The following is a 26466-nucleotide window of genomic DNA, read 5'->3' on the forward strand; positions in this document are numbered from 1 at the left end:
GCCCCCGCACAACTGAACCATGACTCCCCGAGCCATATGAGCACATGGCCCATTAGTTTAAGACATACCACGGAGGTTTCGCCTCCGGGCTGTCAGGTCAGCCATCAGCCATAGGCCGATGTGACCACAACTCGTGCATCACCCAATCAACAATGGCAGGCATAACAGATGGAATATTTGCCCCACCCCGGTTTTTCCCGCGCGCTCAAAAATGGCGTCCCCCTTCGCCCAGCGCGTTCGCGCAATATCTCGCGCGCACTCAAAATGGCGGCCCTTTCCGCAAAGCGCATCGTCGCCATACCCCGCGTGCGCGCAAAATGGCGGCCCAGCGTGCGAACACGTGGCCAGTTTTCTCCATTCGTGCACCCCAGCTTCCCTTAGCTGGGGGTCACAAGACGCATCCCCCGTCACGTTATAACAACCCCACCAACGATAGACGCACAGCCCCAGCTTGCTGCGCACAGCTGTCATATCGTGGAATTTTTAACCAATATTTTACCAACCACATTGGTTACACAACCCAACTCGCCAAGCAACTCGTGGTTGCATGCGATCAACCGAATACGCGACGCCACTTGGCGCCAATTTACGATCCCATTAGCATTAACATCTAAGCCACCCACAACGGCGTCATCGCGCACCCTCATTCTCAAAAAGCTCAATTACCCCTATAATATACACGCAATCTCGTGTGCACAACACCCATACAACCAAATTTTTGGGTCCCCCTCTATAATATACACGCAATCTCGTGTGCACAACAACCATACAACCAAATATTTGGGTCCCCCTCGAATTTGTTACCAATTTCCAACAGGTACGCACAATATAATAACAATCTCAATTCCAATAGTCAACCACTGCATCGCACCCCATAACCATACAGAACGGTATAACAGCACATGCAATCAGCATATCGCGATCACACGCGTACATTTAAGCACAATAGCAAGCAGATCTGCAGGCAACCAACACACCATTAATCCTGTCGTAACTTTGCAGCAACAACACAATTATTCTCTCTCTTGCAACAATCGCATCGCACACAGCACCTCGCAGCACAATACACCAAAATTTTATTTTTTTTTTCCAATTAAGCCCATCACACAAGGTAACCCACAAATAATACAGCGCAAGATACCCGACGCTCCCAAGTTAATAATTAACTTCACCATCAAGATAACAACTCCACGCAGCAGCGCACACACACAATTTGACACTCAGCAAATACAGCCGACTCTCCGTCCATTCTCAACACACGCACACACTTATATTAACACCAAGCAACAAGCAGATAGCGCGTTCATCGTTATTACACACACATACACACAGTCCGAACCGCGCTCCGCACAATCGAGTCATAAGAGAAAACCAAAATAGCCCCCCCGGCCCTTGAAAGATGAGTGAGGTGTGTGTTAAGGCCGGGTGCGTATCGTTATGACTCGCCCGGGGCTGCAGCAAGAAGAGGACGGCAGGGTGGCAACTTGAGACGCCTCGCAGAACTCGTTCGGCGACTTGACGGCTCCGTTGTCACGCACCCGAGCCAGGACGGGAAGCTCCCGCCCCAGCAGCTGCAGCATCGGCGTCTTCTCCTCGCAGCACCCCCTCGAAAAACAGCAGCTCACAGCAGGCTGCTCACCCCGCGGCACCTCCAGATGGCAGCGCAAGGCTGCCTCTCCGCCGCGATGTTGAAGATGGCGGCGTCCTCCCGCCGCGGTGAAGACAAGATGGCGGCTTCCCGCCGTTTCTCCCCTGCCACGCCCAAGATGGCGTCTTCGTGCCACGTGGCAATGGCGCTGGCAGCGCAGGAAAGGCAGAGGCCTGCGGATCACCACCGGGCCTCCCCGACGTCGTCCTCGGCGTGGTGAACTCACACAGTTGCGCCAGCACGATTTTCAAGGTCCCCATCTGCATCGCTATCTGTCTCCATCGTAAGTTGGCGTCCTCCGGCACAGACAGGTCCACCGACGCGGCGACACCTTGCTCACCCGGACCCGTACTCGTTCCAGAACGGATCTCCTCTTCCATCGCAGGCAGGTCCACCGTCTGAGGAAGGTCGTCGTCGTCGGATGATGTAGCAGGAATATTCTTTTTTTTCTTCTTTCTCTCAGTTGTTTTGAGATGCCGTTTCACTTCTGACTCCAGTGTAATAAAAGGACTCAGACACTTCTTGCTGACTCCGTGTCCTTTATTTGGGGTTCGCGTTCTCCTTCCCACACGGCACTCCTCCTGAGACTCTCTCCCTGGCAGCCCCACATCTGCCTTCGCTCCCGTAGCCTTCCACGCTCCTGCAGCTCCGCTGCAGGCTCTTGGTACAGCCCTCTGGCTGCTCCCCCAGCAGCTCCATCTCTGCTCCCTGTTCCTCCAGTGCGTGGCGATCTCGCCACCTCCCAATGTCAGCCCTTCGTGGCCTCTATGGCTATCTCGCCATTTCCTACCTCAGCCCTTCGTGGCCTCTGTGGCTATCTCGCCATTTCCTACCTCAGCCCTTCGTGGCCTCTGTGGCTATCTCGCCACTTCCTACCTCAATCCTCCACTCTCTCTTCCACCCCGCTGGCTGGCGCCGTCATGAGCCCCTCAGCCACCAGGCTGAGGCACGGCGACCACCCAACGCGTTCACCACCCTTCACTCCCCCGACTGACCCAGATAGCTTCCTGTCTCCCCGCTATAACTTCTCCCCCACGTCACCCTGACTCCTCCCTCTCGGATCGTCATATCCGCCCCGCCCATTTACGCCCGCATTACAATAAGTATAACCCGTAAAAACAAAGTTTTTCACTATAAATCCTTTATATGCGTGGCAGCGAACTTAATATAAAGGATTTAAAAATATATTCGCCTGTGGAGGACGCGGGGATCGATCCCGCAACCTTTGGCATGGGAAGCGAGGGCGCTACCAACTGCGCTACTCCACCACGGCCTGTGGAGGGGTTACGCTGTGGGCTCTTACACTCTGACGTTCAGCCAAAGCCATAAATGCGTTCTATTTGAATATATGTAAAATAAACAAATTTTGCCTAAAAAGTGTAAAATTTTGGGAATTTTTTTTCACGAACAATAATTGTCTGGCACAACGAGTCTGTGTGGAAAATGTCAGCTCGATTGGATCACGGGAAGTGGGTTAAAAAACGACCGAAAGATTTGCACGGTCCTAAGCAAGCAAGCACGCGAACTTAATATAAAGGATTTAAAAATGAGGTTTACATGTGGCACCTGGGAAATTTGCTAAATGTAAAGAATAATGAAGTCCAGTTGATGGTGATACTGACAGAGTAACATCGATGCGTGACAGTTTTTCGTGGGTTTTGCTTTATGTATCTTAAGGAGTTATCGATGCTGACAATCACAAAACACAAGCCAAATACAACTGTGGTCACAGCATGTGATTTTAATTTGCAAGGTCGAAAGTTCAAATCTGGGTTGGGCATCCAATACCTCCTATATCATCAGCAGCAACTACAGCATTGTCATTGCCAACAAAGACGTCGTCATCATCATCATCATTTTTATTTAATAGTCACAGCAACAGCATTTTCAGCCGCGTTTTCAGGAAAACCAGTCGCAATATTAGTAACCGCTTCTGCATCATCAACAAAGGCAACATCATTACCAAATAATAGCAGGAATAATAATTTATTAATACCACACCTCCCATGCAGTACATCTCAGGACACCAACATAATTACAGCAACATAATCAGCCGCATCTCCTTGTTTTTGATAAAAGGTGTATATCACCACTCTGTGGGGAAGGTCGACAATTATCGTATGGAAAGTCTGGCTCCCATCACGGGAATGTAGAATTTCCACCACGGGCTGAGAACTGACAATGGTGAAGAGCTCCCCACCTCATGCGTGTTTCAATTTGAAGTTGAAACCCACGTATCATGACAACACAAAAGCACTCCACAATGGAACATTTGCCATAATGGGTGCTCGCTAACAGCACTTGCCCCTGCCGTCTCCAGAGTGGAAATGGGAACCTTGGCCTTTGTGTCTGTTTAAGGGGGGGAGGGGGGTGGTGGGAGGAGCTTGATGGTGGGCGGCAAAGTGGGAGTAGTGGTGGGTAATGTGTGTTGATGGGTGGTAATGGGTGATGGGAGGAGATTTGATGGTTAGGTTGGGGTGGTGATGGGTGATGAGTGTGGCCTTGGATGATGGATGACTACGGGAGGAGCTAATGACTGATTCAGGGGATTTTGTGCTAAAACACCTGTTGCCATTATTTTCATCCCAACGCCATGCATCGACCGCCTGCTCTGTGGGAGGATCTGCCTTGCATTGCGTGTGCGTGGGTACTGTAATGGTTTAAAATGCATGTTCATTCCACGAAACAATTTGCATCTAAATGAAATTGCATCTCAAGATGCTCGACAGAAACCGTGGGCAACATTTGTTTTGTAGAGAGAGAGGCAATCCGTCATAGGCAGAGGAGAAGATGAAGGTCTTGAGCCTAGAGTTAAACGGGCAGGGAACCGTGAGCACAGATGGCTAGGGGAAGGGAGTTCCAGAATAGGAGCAGCAGAGGAGGAGTTACCCCCCCCCCCCCCCCCCCCCGGAGCAAAGGTTGACTGGAGGCTTGGACAAAAATCCTTGGTTGGAGCAGAAACAAATGGAATCTGACCTTGTATCACCGGTTTCGTAATAGGGTGTGCTAATCACTGCACCACCACTCCTCCAACATACATACAAGATACAAAATAAAGTTCCCCTGTATAGCCTTGCAGAGTGTTGATGACAAGTTGTGCTAGGAAGCACCCATTAAGGACAAAACACACGTGTTGGTTTTGTATAAAGTGTGTGTGTATTTTGTGTTTTGGGTATGCATTAGGTGTGTGCGTGTCGTGTAAGGTGTGTTTGGTGTGTAGTGAGTGAGTGTGGTATCTGTGTATGTCGTGTATATTGTGGCTGTAATGTGCTGTGTATACATTTTGTGGCGTGTGAATAGGTCCTTCCTTACAACACATAACCCAACAGTCTCTAAGGTTACACAAAGGTTCTTTGTATGTATGTAGTGGTCGTGTTTGTATGGGTAATATGTATAACATCTGTGTTCTGTGGGGATCAGTGGCGCGGTGGTTAGCGCACTGTGCTGCGTACCCAGTAAACCTGATTTTTATTCCCAGCCACGGCTCACATCAGTGGCGGGGAATATCTGAACTGGTCCACGGCTTCCACCAAGTTGAATTCAATCTTAAATTAGTGCTTGGTGTCGTGTGTAAAACATTAGCACTGGAGAGACAAAGGTGGCCAGGCATGGTGCTGGCCACACAACCCCCCTCGTGTGCCTTAATAGGTTTTGGCTCGCAATTCGTGCCCTAGCAGTCTGTTAAAGGCTACATGGGGTCTTTGTGTGTGCATTTTAAGCATATGTGCTTGTGTGTGTGTGTGTTTTTTTGTCATGGAAATATAGCATGCTATTTGTGTGTATGTATTGTGTGTAATAAAAGTATATATGTGTATGTTTGTACATTATATGCGTTTCTGTATGTTGGGTTACTAATAATATGGGTGTGTCTGTTGGGGATGTAATGGAGGGTTGTGTGTGTGTGTATAGCTGCTTGCCTCCAACACTTATCCAGCAACCTATATGGTTAAACATAGTTGTTGTGGTATGTGTGGGGTGTTGTAACTATGAGTGGAAGTGTGGTAAAACAACCCCCTTGACTGGCACAGCACGGGGAGGCCTTTATCCACCAGTGGATTGATTTTGGTCTGTAAATCAAATTGATGCCCATATATGCAAGTATGTACAGTACGTATGTGAACGTATTTGATTTTTGTATGTAATGTACGTTGATTGTGTGTCTTGAGTGTCAGGGTGTGCACATGTATTAATACATGTTCGCTAATAGTATTTCACCGAGAAGTCTGCAATGTTACACCGTAATATTGTGCGTATTTATGTGATCGTGGTGGTGGTAGCACTGGCAGCGGCAGTTATGGCAACACTGGTGGTTGTGGTAGTAAGTTGGATTGTGGATGCGGAAGTACTAATGGTAGCACGTGTGGTTGTGATAGCACTCGTATTAGTGGTGGTTGTGGTAATACTGGCGGTTTATGGTAACACTGGTTCGGTGGATTGCACTGGTAGTCGTTGATGCGGTCGTAGTAATGGTAGTAGATGTGGTTGTGCGAGCACTGGTAGTGGTGGAAACGCTGTTGGCGGTAGTAGCAGCGGTTGTGGTAGTAATAGCAGCAGGAGTGGCTGTATTGATTGTCAGGGGAGGACAAAAAAACAAGCATGGTCCTGAGTTGGGCGAGGTGGGGGGGGGGGTCAGTGTTGGGGGATGGGTTCTGGTGTTGGGGGCAGGAGTGGGTGAGTGAGCACAGGCTCACAAAGGCAGACATCTGCCTTTTCAGGGCAGGCAGGCGGTCGGGTTGGCGAGCCGGCGGGAGAGGGGGCGGGTGCCTTGGTGTGTCACAGGGAGAGCGATCATAAAACCGGCTTTTACGTGGCGTTGGCAGTCACAATCGCCACGGCAATTGTCGCGCTCGGGAGTGTTTCTGGAGTTGCGCGGAGCCAATGAAACAAGAAGCGTATTAACAGGGAAATTTTTAACAGGCGAACCCAAGTTTATGTCGTTCTTTTTTCGAGCGGGTTTTTTTTCTGTTCACACAATTCCCTTCAAGCAAGCTTTGCCTCCTCCTTGACGAACGCGTGGCTTCATCCCACCGAGTTCTATTTCGGGATTCCGTTCTTAAACCTATGCGTGAGTTTTTGTTTTGTTTTTCATTTGGTTAGCCGGACGACCGTATGTACAGAAATCGTTGCACTGCTTTAAAATGCACGTGCAGGATATCACGGCCGTGATGTCAAGAATCGAGCGCATTTGTGGCGGCTCAACGGTGAAGCCTTCACCTCATTGCCGCATGCCGCTCGCTGTTGCCAAAGAATTCTCCGCTTGATTTTCTCAAATCCTGCATCTTCCAACAACCTTCCTCGCTTCCAGCCGCATCTCGCCAAAGAGAGAACTTGTGGAAAGAAAATTCAAGTTGCCAAATTTCCAGCGTGTCACCATCGGAGGAAGGAAAGGGACAAGTGTTATTTATTTATTTATTGCTTGCCTGCTTTGTTTTCCTTTCATTTTCTCCACCCATCTGTTGGGCTGTCGCTCGTGCCAGAAGCCCTGCAAGCCACGCTTCGCCTCTTCGTTTATGTCTTCGTTGTCGTCGTTTGAGAGGGTGCTGCTTTTCTCTGGGACGATTGTGAAGTTGGGGTGGGTGGCGGTGAACACCGGCGACATCTGAGCCTGCCTCGCAGCGTGTGCTCGCCGACACTGACCCCATTGTTGCGACACAGAGCGAGCGTGGTTTTGAATCGCTTGGAAAGAGTCATTTGCGTAGCGATACAAAGCGAGCAGAAAACAATCGAGCCGCAGTGTGACACAGGTTGAGAAACAATTTCTTTACTGCAGATGATGGAGAACTAGCGGTAGGAAAGAACACGGAACAAAACTCGGATGTCGGCAACGTGTCCACAAAAGAAGACTCGGGGAAAGATAAAAACAACTTGATTCGCCAAAGTGGTGATTGCTGAGACCTCGTCGTGCTGGCTGAATCGATTTTCCTTTTGTCACATGTGCAAGACAACATTGTATCAAATAAAACCTTTACAAGAAGATGTTGAAGACATTGTTATTCATAAAAAAATTAAGCTGAAGGCAAACATTTTAATTGTATTGTAGCAACTTCTTTGCTCCCGACTTGGCTGGCCGTTTTGTTCATTTGTAGATTGTGTCGTCGCATGGAAAGAAGGTGTAATTGGGAACAAGGTCCAACAGGCATTGTCGACATCTTCCTCTGAGTGGTGGCGATGAAATTGGCCGTTAGTTTGTTCCTGCCAGGATTTACGCGTTTAAAATGAGCGAGAGAACGGAGCCTTCAGCAGAATTTTAGTGCTGAGTTATCACTCCCACATCATGAAATGCCTTAGCCTCGTCGTCGCCTTTGGAACCGGACTTTTGAATTCTGCTTCACCAATTCTGGAAGGAGCCGCCTCTTGAGACCATTAACCTAAGAAAATATAGAGCGCGCAAAGTCAGATTCTAAAACCACGACGGTGAATTTGACAGAGAGCAACAACTGACCCCCCTCCCCCACGCAAGTTTCTCCACCGTCGACGCTTTTGCTAAATTTTGTGAGTTGGTGAGTTCACAGACTCTGGCCACCACTGTGTCGGAGGAACGGCGACGATAACGACAAATAATTATTTATCCAGCGAAGCAAACAACAGCAAGAGACCACCCCACGCGCAGCTCTGATAGCCACCGCTGTGGAAGGGCCTTTGAATGAGGAGTCTGGCGGTGTTGGCGCCGGTTGTTGGCCGGCGGATCCATGGTTCTGTTCTTGGAGGTGGGTGCTCTTCAACCCTGTAGTATAGCAAGACCTTGTTGTTTAAAGTTAAGCTGGGGGATGTCGGGGGCATATGACAATTCGGGGGGGTGAGGGGTACACGACACAGTTTACGTTAAACTAATTAAAATGCGAAGCAGAGTGAGTAACGATACAATCTTCTTTTGTGGGTTCGGCTCTACCACACTCCACCCCATGTGTGTATGTATGTGGATGTTATTGTGCCAAGATTTTGTCAATTAAATTTTGTGGTACCGCATAGGCAGTGGTGCTTAACCGCAAAGACTAATTGAGATCATCTCTACTATGAAGAAGGGCCATTGCCCAAAACATGGCCTATCGTTTTTATTTCATATCCTTTTAGGTGTAGTGCTATTGACGAATGTGAGTTTCCACTGATTATTAGAATTTAGAATAGAAGTGGAGTACTGACCCTTCAACTGGGTGGGAAGCGGTGGGCAGAGGTGGTGCTGTGCCCCCTCCCGCTCATCAACTCTGCGGGGTTGGTGCTATCGCTGCTCCTGCTGCTCCAGAAGATTTGTGTTTTTTTTCGTTCAATGACGCCCCTTTGTTTGCGCGTCTCTTTTGTGCGTAACGCTTAGGACTGACAGTGTGCGCTAGGAAAGTGCGGGCTTGTCCCAGGGTGGTGATGGGGTGGGTCCATTTGAAATTGTGCAATTCCTTTGTTTTTGTGTTGCTGCATTTTTATTTCTCTCCTGTTATTGTTGGCGAGGATAGGCAAATCTCTACGTGTTGTCATGAGACCCCATCAAAGAGAGCCATCCACCTTTTATGTAATGCCTCCCATCCGAAAATGGTCTGTATATTATCATTTAGAGATCTTATCAGGCAGCAGTGTGTAAGTCTATTATTGTTTAGAGACCCTTGTCACAGACCTGTGTCATTATATTATCTTAAGATCTCATCAGAGACCAGTCTGTTTGTCAATTGTCTAAATATCCCATCAGAGAGCAATCTTTTAGCAAACTGTGTAGAGACCCCATCGAGACCAGTCTCTGTTATTGTCTATAAATAATGGAGTACTACAACAATGACTCTACTGGAAATAGAGATAAACTATCAAACATCCAGCTGTTATTAATTGTTGTTTTTTTTATGTGATGAAAAACAATAATTTTTCTGTGTCATTCATTCAGAAATCTTTAGTTTTTTTACACATGTTGAGTGTAAACATCCAAGACCCATGGGACCAAACTTAGGCATTATGAGACAAATTACTCAATTGGGATTATATGCGGCACCAATCAGCACTCCCTATTGGCAAACGAATGCCCCAGGTTACTCTTGCAAATTAGACTCTTCCTGGTTTCTTGAGTTCTCAACTGGTTAAAACAAAATACTTGAAACCTGAGGAAGTTAGATTTCTTAGGGATTAGTCACAAGGCACAGCTCATCACGAACAGCAGCAGTAATGAGAATGATCTTAGGCTGGTCTGCGTGACTGTATCATGATGATAATAACATTAAAATGTATCATTTATAGCGACCAAACGTCATAGCTGCCTTGTGTGTCCCATTCAGAAGCTCAGCCTCAATCAATCGATCTTTATTTTACGTGCCAATATTGCCCCCTGTAAAGTAGGCATCGGTGCACATTACAGCAGAATGGGAATGGTGCATGGGGCATTCATCAAAACGTGGCTCAAGCTTGGTGTCTGGTGTGGGGAAAATGACCCAGGAAACACCACGATTACGGCAACATCCTCCCCATGGAGAACATGTTGCTGTTTGTAAAAGCTTATTTTCAGGAAACCGGAGTTTGGTTGGGGGGGGGGGACTTGTGTGGGTGAGAGCGGTGTTGACGAGCGACTCGTGAGAGATAACCTGTGGGATTTTGAAGTACAATACGGCGGCGTTGCATATCTCACCGCCACATATCCACCCTGCCCAATTGGCCGCCCACACACGGTTGTCGTGTTTGTGCACGGGTGTAGTTGTCATTTGCTGTAAGATGCTCACAAGTTGCACCTTGTCACGCACGGCAGTAATGAGTTCTTAATCTCGCGTACATGCACTTGCTTGTAAAGAACATTCAAGCGTTTAACCGTGTTTAAAGCAGTTTGCGCTTTATTTTCGTCCAGTCATCCGAGCTGTTGACATATCCACCCCATACTACATCAGTCCCCAGCAAGTCAAATATGCAACGTTGTACTTTATGCATACGTATAGTAAAACATTTTTACAAACAGCAGCCCTTTGTAAATCGACTGCTGGATGACGACTTCCCCATGAGTCAGTCACACCACACTTCACACTGGCCATAGGGACTACAGTGGTGGATAGGGGACCCATTACAGGTTCAGATATCATTCATCACTGATGTTAGCTGTGACCAGTAGTCACACATATGTCGTGTCTCGCATGTCCTGTCTTGTTTTGTCCATTAGCCTGAAGGGAACATTTATACTGTCCCATCCATGTTGTCTGTCTCTTACGTTCGGTCTCATGTTGATATAATATTCAGGAATAGGAAACAACTCATTCTTAAGTAGCACGATTCAATGTGTGTATCCTGAACTTGACTCACTTTTAAGCCATGGATTCTTACCTTTCTGCGCCCCACTCGCACGTGTTCCCTGCCGTCCTTAATAGGTGCTCGCTAACCGTCGCCTCTGTTGTTTTTGCGCACAGACAAAGTGGAGCCCAGCACCACCTCTACTCAGACGACCTCTGGAGCCAGCGGCGGGCCTAACGGGGTCACAGGTCAAGGGGTCAGCGGGTCGGAGATCACGACCCCTGGCTCGACCCCTGGGGGTCACCTGGACGGTGGCGGTGGTGGAGGAGGCGGCGGAGGTGGAGGTGGAGGAGGAGGAGGAGGAGGAGGAGGAGGAGGAGGAGGAGGTGGTGGTGGTGGTGGTGGTGGTGGAGGAGGAGGAGATGGAAGACCACCTCAGGCCATTGTCAAACCCCAGATTCTTACCCACGTCATCGAGGGATTTGTCATCCAAGAAGGCTCGGAGCCATTCCCCGTGAGTACAGTGGTTCATTACTGAATGAGCTCTGAGCCTGCTTATTCCTCTACCCAGCGAGTGCAGTAACACCTCGGCTCGCCCAACTAATGGGGGAGAGGCCTGGTCCGGCTCGCTGAAAAGACCAGCTACTAGCTGTTAAAACTAATGAAAACCTTTATATTAAAGGCCCTGTGTATATGTGTGTATGTGTAGTAAGTATGTAGGAGGCTTGACGACAGGATCGGAGGCACACTTGTTTATTACACCAACTTGTGCACACACAGTAATTACGGGTCACTTGGCTACAGGGATACACAACAGCTAACCCCGCTAACCTATGCCCAAGTCCTCCACTACGGAGCTAGGGGAGGCTACCTATCCCAGCCCTGGTCAAGCTGGGATCCCGGCACCCTGAGTCTCCAGACCGGCTTGTCAGTCTGGGCTCTCGGGGCCACGCCACCGGCTTGCCCTGGTCGGCCCTTATAAGGACAGCGAGCCAGGGGAGCTCTGGGGCCTATTCTAGCAGGTCTTCCTTCTTCTCTGGTTAAAGCTGAGCCCCGACCTCGAGCCCTCCGGCTCACCACCTTTTATAGGACTCTGCCCCCGGGAGGGGCCCGTGGGGGATGCAGGTGCGGACGTCGGTGCGAGCACCTCCCCTGTGTACGGCCGTAACCCCGCCCCTTGTGTTTGTTAGCCATCCGTGGCCATGCACAATTACACCTCAACATCCGTGGCCATGCACAATTACACCTCTACATATGTATGTAGTGTAGCGGTTAGCGTGCTGCACTACGAACTCAGCGACCCGAGTTTGATACCTGTTCACAGCCAACACCAGTGAAGATTATCCGTGAGTGTGTCTTTGTATAGCTGTGCGTGTGTGTGCGCTTATGAATAGCTGTGTGTGGGTGTGTGTATCCCTTGCGTGTGCAGGTTGCACGCAAGACCGTTATCTCCGACAAGAATGCCAAGAAGCCGCTCGCCCCTCGCTCAGGATCGTCAGTGCCAGCGGCCGCTGTCGTTGCTGCTGCTACCAGACAGACACACGCCGTGCACGCACACATCCGCCACCAACTGCAGCAGCTGCATATACAGACGCCCGCTGCCACTGCAGCTGCCGCAGCTGCAGCCGGAACTGAGCAGCAGCAGCAGCGGGGGGGAGAAGGGCGTCGGTCAGAAAACAGTGACTCTGATGGAGCTGAGGCGGGGAGAGGTGAGGGGGGGTGTGGATGCGAGTGGGTGTATCTGTATGTGTGGATTTTAGTATACGTGGGAAGCGGTAGTGTAGCAGTTAGCGCACTGCCCTACGAACCCGGCGACCCGAGTTCAATTCCCGCTCACGGTCAACAACAGTGACGATGATCTGAACTGGTCCTGGGCCTCCTCCCTGAGGTCTACTCAGCCTCAATTGAGAACCTGGTGCAGTGTGTTAAAACATTATCACTCGGGAGACAAAGGCAACCAGGCGTTGCATTGACCACCCACCCCTTTGTGTGCCATGCCGGCCTTCGTAGATGCTCGCAAACAGAACTTGTACCGACAGTCTGTTTAGGCTATAAGGGGGATCTTTGTGTGTTTGTTGTAGTATGTGTGTATTCGAGTGGGCATGTGTAGTGCAACCTTAATCTTCACCCCCCCGCCACCAACAGAGCCCCCTCGAACCATAGTCCACGATCGTCTGCTGAAGTGTGAGTTTTGTGGGCGCGTGGATTTCTACAACACCTTCAAGCGCTCCAAACGCTTCTGCTCCATGGTCTGTGCCAAGCGGTAAGTGCCCCCCCCCGCACAAATCAGACGAGGCCAGATGGTGAGGCCCCCCATCCCAGCAGGGGATTAACAAAAACTCTGCTTGCCCATACATATGAGAGCTTGCAGCAGAGGGGTGGAGATGATGCCATCGTGAGAATTATTAATGTCCTTACCTTAATTACTGCATTTTTGATACAACTTTATTGATTTCCCTTCTGTGACAATATGCCAATCCGGCCATTTAACATCTGTGGTGAAGTATGGTCAAAATAACCCTTTCTGTGTGGAGTTTGTATGTTGTGCCCCCTTTTCTGCATTAGTTTCCTTCAGGTTCTCCTGTTTCTTCCCATGGCTTAACAAAAAAAAGCTTCCTACTATTAGTCAAACAATGGTGGTACAAAACATTTTTTACGGCAAATAACTCAATTGAACTTACACTTCACAACATCGCCCCCTACTGTGAAAACCTGGCAGGATCCTGTTGAAGAAATCTTATGACTCATTGATGCATTTCCTGGGCAAACAAGCGGAATAATTAATACATTTATGCGTAGGTGTCCTGCAGCTTGTGTATAATGTGTGTGTATGTGTGTCTTTGTACGTGGGGAGCGGTAGTTTAGTGTTAGAATACTGATCTATGACCCCAACGACCCGAGTTCGATTCCCGCTCACGGCGAACACCAGTGACAATTATCTAAATCGGTCCTGGGCCCTCCCCTAGGTCGACTCGGCCTCAATTGAGTACCTAGTAGAGTGTGTAAAAATATCAGTACTGGGGAGACAAAGGCAACCAGACGTACTGCTGGCCTCCCACCCCCTTGTGTGCCAGTGCTGGCATTCATATGTACCCCAACAGTCTGCGAAGGCTAAACGGGGGATCTTTGTTTTTGCGTGACGGTGGTGGCATAATGAGCAGGTATAACGTCGGCTGCAGTAAGCGAATTGGCTTGTTCAAGTCGGACGCCTCTAAGAAGAACAAGGTGGGGCGGCCACGTAAGAACACTCGCATGGCCGGAGGAGGGACCAGGTCTAAACTCAAGAGGGTAAGACGCACACACACCCACACAAAGACAAAGATCCCCTGTATAGCCATAACTTTTGGGGTAAGTGCTGTTAACGAGCACCTATGGGTGGGTGGCCAGCACCATGCCCAGCTGCCTTTGTCTCCCCAGTGGCAATGTTTACACTGCACTAGATACTAATTTGAGACCGATGTGACCTAGGGAATACCCAGAACCGGTTCAGATAATCGTCACTGGTGTTGGTGGCCATGACTAGGTATCGAAGTCGGGTCGCTGGGATCATAGCGCTGCGCTACAAACCCATCAACCAGAGTACGCCACTGCTCCCTTATATATATGCACACACACAACAACAACAACCGCCATTCGCCACTAAGTGGTGGTGACGTCACCACGACGCTTGTGCCAGGCCAAGTGCACCTTGAGGCCACGTGAAGTGTCGAACGCCCGCTGGCAGGAGGTCACGGGGCAGACCCAGCAGGTGCCACGGGTCGACTGACCGAGATGACCGAGATGACTGGCTGATGCACCACCTGTGCCCCCTACTGTACCAACTTGCTGTGCTTTAGCCACCCGGCGCTCCGCTCGTTGTTGTGAGCGTCGCTCCTCCGCCCTCCGTTGTTGTTGGAGGGCGAATGCCTCCAACTGCCCAGTAGCGTCCTTCACGAGCCTCCTCCACTGAGGCCGATCTTGACACCGCTGGTACCAGTCATCGGCAAGTCCACTCAGCTCCACGTCCTCCTGTACCACATCACTCCATCTCTTCTCTAGCCCGTGCCGCGCCCGTCTAGCCTCCTCGATCCGGCCGAACAAAAGCTGTTTAGGCATGCGGTAGCTGGGCATGCGGGCTACATGACCCAGCCAACGCAGCCTTGCCTGCCGGAGGAGCTCACCGATGGGACTTTGCCTAGATCTTTCAAGGATTTGTGAGCTCCTCACACAATCCAGCCTGGTTAAACCCAGGATGGATTGTAGGCAGGCCAGCCTAAATGTTTCCAACCGACACACACAACACCACACACAATACATGGATTTCCCGATTCTATTATATATTATTACATCAAGTGTAGGGCGGTGGTGGTCTGGGCCCAGTCACTGATGACTAAACAGTCGGTTCTGCACTTATATTTGTTACATTCCAGCTCTGAAAATTATAACCATTGGTTTTACGGTTGTGGCCAAGTGGCTCACAGGTCGGAGCGCTGACCCGGTAACACTGAGAACCTGAGTTAAAATGCAGGCAACCACCTATGATTAAATTGGGTTTTCAAGCGTTATGAGTTGAGGGTTTCATTCCGCTCACCAACAACCGCAAAAGAAAATCCCTTCATTTTCATCTACACTGATAACTAAAACTTTTGGTTTGAGTCTCATGCTACATACATTATTCTCGGTGGCAGGGCAGGTAGGAAAGTGCTGCTCCCTACTGCGTGGACCACAAGTCACTTAAAAGGACCTCAGAAGTAGTTCTATGATATCCACTTCCGTGGGCTCTTTCCTAACTTTGGGTGATGTACTGATTGTGGGAGAGTTCCCTGTCGATTATTTGTCTCGTAACACAATGCTAAAAGTACGCTCGGGATAAAATTGAGGGGGAAAAAGTATTCTTATGGTAACAGTACATCGATTTGTGCATGTTGGAATCAATTGTTAATGTTTTACACAAACTGATTTCTAATTATATGATAATGTAACATTTAGAATGGAACGAATCTACATTACTAAAATTAAGCCGTTTTGCCCATGCCATTCCCACACCTCCCGACCCTCTCGTCGGGCAGTCGTCGGCCTGTCCCTCGGGCCTGAAGGACCAGGCCTTTGCTGGCAGCGACGATGCATCCAGCCCCGAGGAGCCCTTCTGCCCCCCGTCCACCCGCTCGTCGGCGACCACCAGACCAGAATCAGGCGCCAACGCCGCTAACGCCACCAACGCCAGCAGCGCCAACGGCAGTCGTGACGCAGACTCGAGACGGACGACGGCGGCGGCGCAACTTGCGCCGTCGCAGACGTCATCGTCGACAACAACGCCACTGGTGCCGGCGCTGCCGCCTCCACTGCCTTCTGCCACGCCGCGGCCGCAGTCTGAGCCCAGCGCCGCCCGGCCCCGCCCGGCCAAACGCCGGCGCCTCCACTCGCACCGGCACGGCGCTTCGGGGGTGCGCGACACGGCGCGGCAACGGCTGGTGCGCAGCGTGCCGGTCACGCGGCGGAACAGCGCCGCCCCTCCCAACACCGCCAGCGGAACCATCGCTCCACCCGAGGGGGGGGGAGGAGGAGTGGTGGGAGCGATGGGTGGCAGCCGCGTGATGGGAGGAGGAGGATCTGGAGGGGTAGTGTCTGGAGCTGTGGGAGTTGGAGGAGGGAGCCTGGGTTGTCTGCACGGGCAGCACAGGCACCACGGGCAGCATGGGCAGCACGGGAGGGGAAGGGAAGTGAGGCAGCCGGGAGCTTGGAATGTGCTCGAGGTGTGGGAGTTCATCGGGCGGCTGCCGGGTGAGGTTCACAAACTCTGGTCACAACACCCTCGCCTACAGCCCCCCCCCCTACCACCACACAAGGGCGTGGAGCCTACAAGTGACTTGATTGCACACTACCCAAGCCTCCATTTCATGCAGCCCCCCGTGTCGTCTTCTTCGTTGGTGTGCAGGCTGCCAGGAGCTGGCGGACGAGTTCCGTCAGCAGGAGATCGACGGGCAAGCCCTGCTGCTGCTCAAGGAGGATCACCTCATGTCGGCCATGAACCTCAAGCTAGGGCCGGCACTCAAAGTCTGTGCCTGGATCAATCGCCTCAAGGAGTGCTGAGTCAACAACATCTCCCCGTATCCCAGTCTCTCCCCACTGTCTCTGTCTTCCCATCTCTCTTGTGTGTCTCAGTTTCTTTGTGTGCCTGGCAATATCTTTCTCCATCCCACCTTTCTACAGTAATACCCCGGTTTGTCTCCTTTTACGTCGTTTCGTAAATACATCGTCACTTGTTAACACCGCTACTGGATTTGCGTCGCCTCAACCAACATGGACAGCATCGTCCGTCCTTTCTCGTATCCGCTGCCTCGGCGTATGCCTCCACCTACCCTGTAAATTGCTTTGATTTTCATCGTTTCGATATTTGTCATCACACCTTTCAGGAAAGCATCCCCGACGTAAACAGGGTCATTACTGTATCTCTTTGTTTATGCCTCTCAATATCCTCCAGACTTGTTATCTCTATCTCCTCGTCTCTGTATCTTAATATGTGTATTTATATCATGTCCTTCTGTATGTCTGTCACCATCTGTATCTCAATCCATTTCTGTATTCCTCTGTCATGTATTTAGAATGTGCGTGTAAGTGTGAGTGGGTGTGTGAGTGCACATGTGTCTTTGTGTCTGTCTCTTCATCTCTCTAAATCCCTCTCACTATCTGCATTTGTCTGGCGTGTGATTGTCACACACTCTGCATCGTTTTGGAAATCGAACATGAATCGATCTCCAGTCTGAGTGTGAATCCCACTCTAGTCTGTATCTAAATTCCATGCTAGTAAGTGTCCGAATTCTACACTAAAATCTGAATCCCATATCAGTGATATATTACCATTGTTATTATATTTTTGAACGGTCGTTTAGTTCTATTCCAGCACCAGCAGTATGACTTGTCCGAGCTGCTTTGTGAGAGCATCAAAGTTGCCGGCACCAAACTCGTCCACAAACAGGAACCCGACAAATCCCTCTTCCTTTCCCAAAATGCATCACAACCACCGTTCACCAAATCAGAAATCCACGCGGGGGCTATGCGAATGGACTGCTGTACCGCTGAGCAAGAAGATGGAACTGACTTTCAAGACGCAGAGGTTTCTAAAAAATACGAAGTAAAAATGACGTTGGAACGTACAAAACAACAACGGCCGCCATCCAAGATGGCTGCTCGTAGCACTGACCTTGGTCACGAAAATGGCGGCTGGGAAATTTGCCGCGACTGCCGTTTGTTAATTTTAGCGGCAAACGAGGGTGCTTCTTCATGACGCTCCGCTCTGTCGTCGTTTGTAGGCGACCAGACATTTTTTATTTCATTAAGGCTTTGCGGAGTGTGGAATGAACTTAAGGTGCTTTTTTTAATAATCTTTGCTGGTGTAATCATAATGATCCTGAGTATTACAATAATCATCAGTGCTTTATTTATCCAGGAAAGCCTTCACTGAGCCTCAAGACACCTTTTCCACTGGCACATCTGAGGCAAGTCATACACAGATGGTTTTCCACTGGATATTTGCCAATCCAGAACGAAACCGTGCTTCAACTGGCTTCACAAGACATCTCAATCTGACTTAGGGCCAACAGGGCCAGGGACGAGGCCAATAGTTTTTTTATTATACGCTGCGTCAGTTCACTACGCGCACCTTGACTCGTTCATTGCGTGTGACCTTCGTGGCACAGCTGTCGTTCAACCGTAATGGAAAAAAACAACCCAGTTCTTGATCCACGTAAGGCTGGCTCAGCACAGCGCCAGCGCGGCTCGATTGTGCAGTGGAAAAATAAGTATTTATCAGGAGGTTCCAAGTTGGGATGTTTGGTCAATTCTTACCTCTTTGCATTCGTTTTCTTTATTGTTTGAGTCGTGGGAGGAAACCGGAGTGCTTGGTTACAAATAACTGAGTGCAACTGGAGAACACTCAAGTGCACATCGTGCTGTACTGCTCAGCAACCAACTTGCTGTGCTGCTTCCCAAGCTGTGGACTGCCTGTAGACTTGGATAGGAGTGTGTGTGTGTGCACTGTCAAGTTCGCGTCGTTTTGTCTATAGAGCAATGTAGAGCGTTGGCTGTTGTGATTTGAAAACAATGGTCTGTAAGGTGTCTCTGAAAACAAATGTGTATGTTGTACGCAGTGGTGGCGAGGAGTTAGCAAACCAAGCAACGTGTAGGTCCTTAAGTAGTTCAAGCAGCTCCGAATTAATGAGTGATAGTATGGATGCATCGTGTCGGCGTGTTACCATACAATCGCTCTCATCTCATCACCTTTACGAAAGAAAATGGATGCTTAGCTACGTCTTGACTTAAGCGTGGCTTGGCGTAGGTTAACCAGACGATCACAGAGCCAGATAAGGGGGGGGGAGGGCCCATTGCATTTTTTGTGCTTTGTGTTAATTGCCGAGGCTTGTAGAGTCAGACTAATACATTGGTAGGTTGCTTAGGGTTCAGTGTTATTGCCTAAGGCTCGGAGCCAAACGAATGCGCTCGTAAGATTTATAGGTTTTAGTGTTGATGGCCAAGGCTCGCAGAGCCAGATGAAGGCAGCATTATCATGCTTGTGGTTCAGTGGTGCTTTCCAAAGCTCAGAGGGTCAGATCAAGGATTCAGTCTCAATGTCTACAATTGGTTTTGTTTGTCCCTCAATGAAGCTCTTCTCCATTCTGACACCAACAATAATTTATGTATTCTCTGGTCTATAAGACTTTTTCCCAGTGCTAATGAAGTAATGAAGTGATATACATGTGGCCTCGCATACGCGATGTACACACTAACATACTAACGTGCGCTTGCATATGTAAGAGAATCCCCCAGATTTGTGTAACAGACTCTTGGGGTAAGTACTGTCAGCAAGCACCTATGAAGGCTGGCATGGAATATGGGGGGGGGGAGGTCGGTGGCCAGCACCACGCCCGGCCGCATTTGTGACCCCAGTACTGATGTTTATACACTGTTTCAGGTACATTTAAGGCCGAGTCGACTTAGGGGAAATATTCACAAATGTTATTGGCCGTGAGCAGGAATCTGACTCGGGTCGCTTGGTTCGTAGCACGGTGCGCTACCTCTCCCCACTAGCACACAGACATACAGATGGACACACACACACAGATGGACACAGACACAGATGGACACACACCGACTGAACCTACTTTAGCTTTAAAATACAGTGGGGGGGAGCGGAGTGCATTTTATAATATGGAGAATGCGATATACGGTAATCAAAATTGGAGGGTGTTTAGAAAATAAAAACAAACCATTCCCCTTCATGTGACTAAGCAAAGGTATCGGGAATTTGCGATTTTCCAAAGGGGGGGGGCGGAGGTCTACATCATCGCCAGCTGTACTTTGTTGCTCATGAGGCTCTGTCAATGATGGTGATGGGGACTGCACTGGCAGTCATATACAGTATATATACAAGCACATATCAAGAAAAATCCAGCAATTCGAGGCGGTCGAGTGGTCCAGGGGTCAGAGAATACTGAGCCAGTGATGCTGAGGATACTGGGTCTGAATCCAGGCTTTAGGCGCCCATGATTAAACTGGCTTCTTGAGCGTAGCGAGTTGATGGTCCCAGCCCGGTAACCGATGACTGCACAAAACAAACACGTGTTGAGTTTGTTACTTAATGCTGCTTCTGGTGAATTCGGTTTGATTGCCATGCGACAAGTACAATTCCATAGCAGCGCACGTGAGCAAGCGCAGCATCACTCAGCGTGGATTAGAGGCAATTGTCGGGACCTCAGAAAGTAGTTATTTTTGCGTCAACTTCCACAGGCTGTTCTGGAACATGGCGGGAGATGTTGCTTTCTTTAAGAGTCCCGAATCGATATGTCTTCGTAGAATGACGTGCCAGTCAGTGAGCACAATTGGAATATAATTGGGGTGAGGGGGATATAGTTAAATGTAAATAATTAAAATCGATACATTCCCAATTTAAAATGTCGAAATCTTTTGAAGGCACTGCTTTTGAGATATTCAGAAATCGCAGAGACAACATCTGATTCGTCTCCCACCCAATCACAACAGACTTGCGAATTGTCTTTAGGCACTTCCTCTGATATTGGGCCATCGCGCTCCAAATATTCAGTCAGCCGTTGGGAAGATGAGATGGCAACGAGAAACAAGTAGGGGTATCTATACATGGATCACCCTGTGTGTTTGTAAGCTCTTGTTGACGATAGTTGAGTTTTTGCAGATTCATATTTATACGCATTTTTGTTCTACTCAATCGTCAGTTGGATGTTTGTCACCCACCCGCGTGCGCGCGCTGGCACACAGTTGTTTGCTTGCTTCATGGTTTGTGATGGGGTTCTGTTGTAAAAAAAAATACTCGTGATGAAACGTCCGAATTAATCCAAATACATTTGGACCCAGAATCTCCATTCAAAATGCTCGCTCACTGGTGTTGTGGCATCCCACGATGCCTCACATGAATGAGCAGCGCGTGCAGGGCCTCTCATCAATCCCCTGCTGGGTGAAGGCAACTGCACACGCCGCGTCGGCCGTGGGACCTGAGGGGCTTTTCCTAGACCATACTTAACCACCTGCGGTCATCGCTGCACCGCCGCTAAAAGCTGCGCTTGGCTACGTACGGTGCGAAAGAAGTTCAGGTTACATACGACGCTGCTCAACATGCGGGGTCGGTGAAAGGATGGAGGAACACGACTGGTTCGGGTCCAGTTTGGATATCGCTCTCCACTTATGTTGGCCATGGCCGTGTCTGGGTTTGTGGTGCAGTGTCGTTGCCGTATTGCCGCGTGGAAGGAAAGGAGTAACCACAACCCAAAGAGAATAGGCGGCTCTTATCTTGTACTTACATGCACGTGCTGTGTATATCTTGGGCTGAGTAGTCCAGTGGTAAACATTCCAAATTTCCATGCCTATTCCAATCTATCCATAGGGCGACCACTTTGTTGAGTAATTTGCATTCATATTTAAGCTGTGTAAAATGACGCACGGTACTGTTCTGCATTGGAATTTTTGTCCATTTGTTTTTAATATCCTGAGTTGTATTACTTCGTGTAGGAGGGGAAAGTCGGAGTATCCGGAGATAACTCGAGGGTCCACATAGACGGGTTCGTGAACCGACTTGTTGTAATGCCTTCTGCCCAGCTCACATCCAGGCGGGGTTTGTCAGCGTCACAACACACAGCGCCTGTTTCTGGGTGAATCGACAAGCTTGCGTGTGAAGCGTTCTCTGTGCACTACCAGGCGTGGTTCGTAATGCCAGTGACGTTTACAGAAGATGGATGGTATTTGACGACAGCTTTTCAATTGTCGCCGTGCAGCCAGCGCCACGCGTGGACTTCAGTTTAGCAACACAGCTGAGTCAACAGGGAAACGAATCACGCCACACGACATTGTCAGCTGAGCCAATCGGCTGCTTTCCGCTGTACCTGGGTATGGTTGTATATTTTGTCCGTCCATCCGTATGCAAATTCGTCCGTCCAATGACACGCGCCAGTGTGTTGTTACAAGAAAAATTAATCGCTCGAAAATTCACCACCAGCTTTACCCATAGCAGTCCCCGGATCCTATAGAGCTTTTGGGGGAAAGATTGCAACAGAAATACTTTGATGAACGGCGTTTTCATTTCAGATTAAAGATGTAGCATCGCGACTGATCCACACACGAGCGACCGAATCTCGCAAGCAAATCGCTCCCGAACCCACACATGGTCCAAACTAACTGCAGAGACGACCACGCAACCAGTCGCCCGGGCGTGGACCCGGCTGAACCCGCGCGTGCGTTTGTGTCTCCGTTTGTCCGCGCGTTTCTCTGTACGATCAAAGCTTCCCCAACGAACCGGAAGGCTCCGTTATCACGGACTGGTTTGCCCAGCTCGTATTAAGGTTTTGGGATGGCAAAGAACGTGGCCATAACTGCTGTTAGTAGCGTTTTCTAGCAGTAGGCCTGGTGAGGAGCCTTTGTCGACCACACACTGTGACACATGGGTGCCTACAAGTGATGTTAAGGTAGTCGACTCGCTGGCAGTGGGTGCTGTAAACACGAGGGGTGGGGGAGTTAGTGGCCTGATGTGTATGAGGAGTGAGGATGCAACGGAGGGCGGCTGTATCCGTTCCAAGTATATAATTGCTGTCTGTCGGAACACGCACTAAATGTCAATGCTTTCGAGCGTTCGTCGTCATCAGGTTTGCGTGTTCGCTGAGTAGTGGACACGTCCGCTTGAAAATGCAGAGCAATCTGGAGAAGAGAAACATTTCTGGGAGAAAACAGATTCTGGCCAGGCTGGGCTCCCAGTGCCTTCTTCAAGCGAGTGGTTTGAGAAGCTTGACAAATAATTAATTCGTCCCGGGCGGAAATAAAGGCTTGGAATATCGATGATGCTGATGACGACTGTGGTGATAGTGATAATTGCTGTAGATCCAAGTGCCCTGCACTTTAAGGGGGGGGGGCATGTAGAGAAATAAATAACTAGGCTTTCATCACTGCTCTGTGTCAAGTCACAGACATTCCAATCAGCCCTGATTGATAAAGGACAAGTCATTTTACCTTCGCTCGTTTCCAACAGAAATAAGCGGTGGTTTTGTTTTTACTTTAGTTTGGACTGCTGGGTTAGCGTGTGCGTGCCCGTATGCGTGTTTTACAGATATGAAAACAAAATGTTTCGCGTTTTTAAAAGACTCCAAGTCGTCGGGAGGTTTTTAGAAAGTTTTTTTTCAGGGCAGATTTGCTTTTACTAAATCGTTTTTGTAATATTGTTGTGAATTTAACCGGAGGTTTTTTCTTCTTGTTGTATGTGCTCGTTCGTAAGAGTTCTCTTGTGTTTAAATTACGATCGGTTTTCATGCTTTTTATTTTTCAAGAATGCGTGTTTTCACCCCCGACTTCTTGCTGCGTGTTCTCGATGCTCTGGCGGTTTTTGTGCGGCTTGGTAATCATATGCAAAACAAACAAAACATTAAAAAGGGATTAACCCCCCCCCCCCCCCCCGAGTTTGGTTCCAAACAGGGCTCTCGTCCGAAGGGGAAGACGCGCATGTGTTTTCGGCACCTCGCGGCTTTTCCCATGATCTTCGTTGTTCGTGGCTCCTTTTCGCCAGCCACCGCTGTGAGCAGTGTTGTTTTTGTATCGTCGTTTTGTATCGATTTTGTATAGAAGGCAGCGCGGATGCATGTGTTTCAAAAAGTGGTTGTACGCTAGTGTGTGGCAATTCATTGAACGTTTGTAACAATGTTGAGCTCCAAACCGGTGTGCATGACCCAATATCTTTTGTTGAAAGTTGCTCACAAGAGGTCGAGACGCTTTCGCAAAGCCCAACACAGCTTTGCAGATCCAGGAGCTCTAAGCAACTAATATCAGATTTGTTAAACCCCCAAAAACACACATTGTAACTGGGTTGGAAGAAAGATTATTACATCACAAACTCAGGCCCCACCAGAGCTTCGTCAACAAACTTTGAGAGCATGCTCGACCTGGTTCTGGAACCTGACCAGCACCGACGCATCACTGCACTGGGAGTTTTCCAAACTGGTTACTCCGACCACCGCCTCATACTTTCTTCCCTCCAATTTCCCAAGCCAATCACCATCAAATTCACCTGCAACTCGCGTAATTTTAAGGGTATCGAGTTTTCTGCTTTTCGTCACCTCCTTGCAAATTCGCTTTCAATGTTATCCCCATCATCGGATCCAACCGTCTGCGCTCTCCAACTAGAAGCTGACATGAGGGCGGCGCTGGACAAACTAGCTCCATTAAAATCACGAACCGCTAGGCAGTCTTCCCACGACACTCACTGGCTCTCAAGAGATGCCATCATTGCTAAGCGAACCAAGAGGCGCCTTGAAAGTATCGCATCCCGCAGTGGTCTACCTGCTGATCGACTTGCTTACAGAGTCGCCTGCAGGAAACTAACAAACTGATCCTAGTCTCACGTCCCTCCTACATTGAGGAACGCATCAAAAAAGCAACCGGAAAACCGCACATTCTATGGAAAACCCTCAAAGATCTTCTACATCCTGGTATCACCATAGTCCCTCACCTTAGCGATCCCCTTGCCTCACTGAAACTTGTCACCTCTTTTAACACTTCACCAACAAGCTAATCACCATCGCAAACTCGTGCACGTCTACCGACACATTGCACCATTGTACCCCGCTCATGGTACCTAAAATTGTAAGCACTAACCCAGACACTCTTCTAATTACGCTAAAGCCAGTGTCTACAAAAGACGTTTTCTCTTTAATTGAATCACTTCATTTGAAGTCATCTCCACTCGACGTGCTCCCAGGTTCCTTGTTCAAGCAATGTGCCCCGGAACTCGCCATCATGATCAGGAACATCGCAAATTCCTCCTTCTCTACGGGGAGTTTTCCGTCCAACCTCAAACCTGGCCTGGTTTCTCCCTTGTTAAAGAAACCAAGTCTTGACTCGGATGACCCATCTAGTTATTGTCCCATCACTAACCTCTCGAACCTCTCTAAACTCCTTGAACGACTTGCCCTCGCCCAGCTAAAACCACACATCACCTCCTCCGCAAACTAATGCTGCTTCCAGTCAGCTTATCGTCAACTATTCCACAGAAACAGCACTCACTAGAGTGCTCGATGACATTTTAACGATCATTGATTCCGGCTCAACTGTTGCACTCGTAAGTCTGGACATTTCGTCAGCCTTCGACACCATCAACCATTCGCGCCTTACTTCCCTCCTGAAATCCGACTTCGGTATATGCGGCTCAGCACTCAAGTGGATAGTTTCGTACCTTTCTGACTGGCAATCTTCAGTCAGGGTGGGCATGTCCACATCGCCTGAAACAACTGCATTATGCGGGGTTCCCCAGGGCTCTGTACTAGGTCCCCTGCTCTTCACAGCCTACACTTCCCCGATCGGCCGGCTCATTGCAAGCTTCGGTATTAAGCATCACTCATACGCGCATGACACGATTCTATTCACCGCCATCGATTCTAGCAATGCACCTGGATTCGAGAGGCTCTCGGAATGTACCACCGCCGTGCAACAATGGTTCACTGCACACAACCTAGCCCTTAATCCGAAAAAGTCAGTGGCCATCATGTTAGGTACCAAGCAACGTCTCAATTCTGCAGCACTCACCACACGCATACACATCTTCGGTCACAGCATCAAGTTCACCGACCACTTCAGCTACCTCGGTGTCATCCTAGATTCAACTTTATCCTTTGACCGTCAAACCAACCATATCATCAGCTCATGTAACTTTCACCTGAAGGCTCTCGGACACATACGTCCTCTCATCTCTACTGAAATGGCCAACACATTGGCATGTTGCATAGTTGGGTCTCGCATTGACTATTGCAACTACGTCCTAGTCCGGACCTCCGCTGGCAACCTAAAGAAACTTCAAAGACTACAAAACAACCTAGCACGCGTCGTCATTGCCCAAACTCATCCCCGTCTCGACTCACTAGCTTGTCTCCGTGCTCAACTGGCTACCCATCGCCAGTAGGGTCACATACAAGACCGCCTGCCTCTGCCACAATGCCTTCATATCTGCCTGCCCGCCGTACCTTTCTTCATTACTGACAACTTGCAGCTCAGCACACGGCAGATGCCTGCGCACCGCGACTCACGACCTCCTCTTGATACCAAGATCCAGGATGGTCATGTCTATGCGCCGCTTCTCGGTGGCAGCCCCAACAGTCTGG

The 26466-nt window shown here is 49.3% G+C and overlaps 1 protein-coding gene across 3 annotated transcripts in view; it reads left to right on the top strand.

Annotated features, from left to right (window-relative positions):
* PHC2 (polyhomeotic homolog 2) overlaps nt 1-24032 on the top strand; it is a 107288-nt gene extending 83256 nt beyond the window's left edge. For all 3 annotated transcript variants that reach the window (XM_061567879.1, XM_061567880.1, XM_061567881.1), the window contains 6 exons: nt 11008-11345; nt 12261-12540; nt 12977-13094; nt 13993-14119; nt 15880-16591; nt 16746-24032. In XM_061567879.1, coding sequence (XP_061423863.1) covers nt 11008-11345; nt 12261-12540; nt 12977-13094; nt 13993-14119; nt 15880-16591; nt 16746-16900 — 1730 coding nt within the window. In that variant the 3' untranslated portion in view covers nt 16901-24032. The remainder of the gene's footprint in view (nt 1-11007; nt 11346-12260; nt 12541-12976; nt 13095-13992; nt 14120-15879; nt 16592-16745) is intronic.
* Nucleotides 24033-26466: the final 2434 nt, after the last annotated feature.

This window comes from Lethenteron reissneri, chromosome 40 (genome assembly GCF_015708825.2).
Source record: "Lethenteron reissneri isolate LAM-NWPU_2019-01 chromosome 40, ASM1570882v1, whole genome shotgun sequence".
NCBI lineage: Eukaryota > Metazoa > Chordata > Hyperoartia > Petromyzontiformes > Petromyzontidae > Lethenteron > Lethenteron reissneri.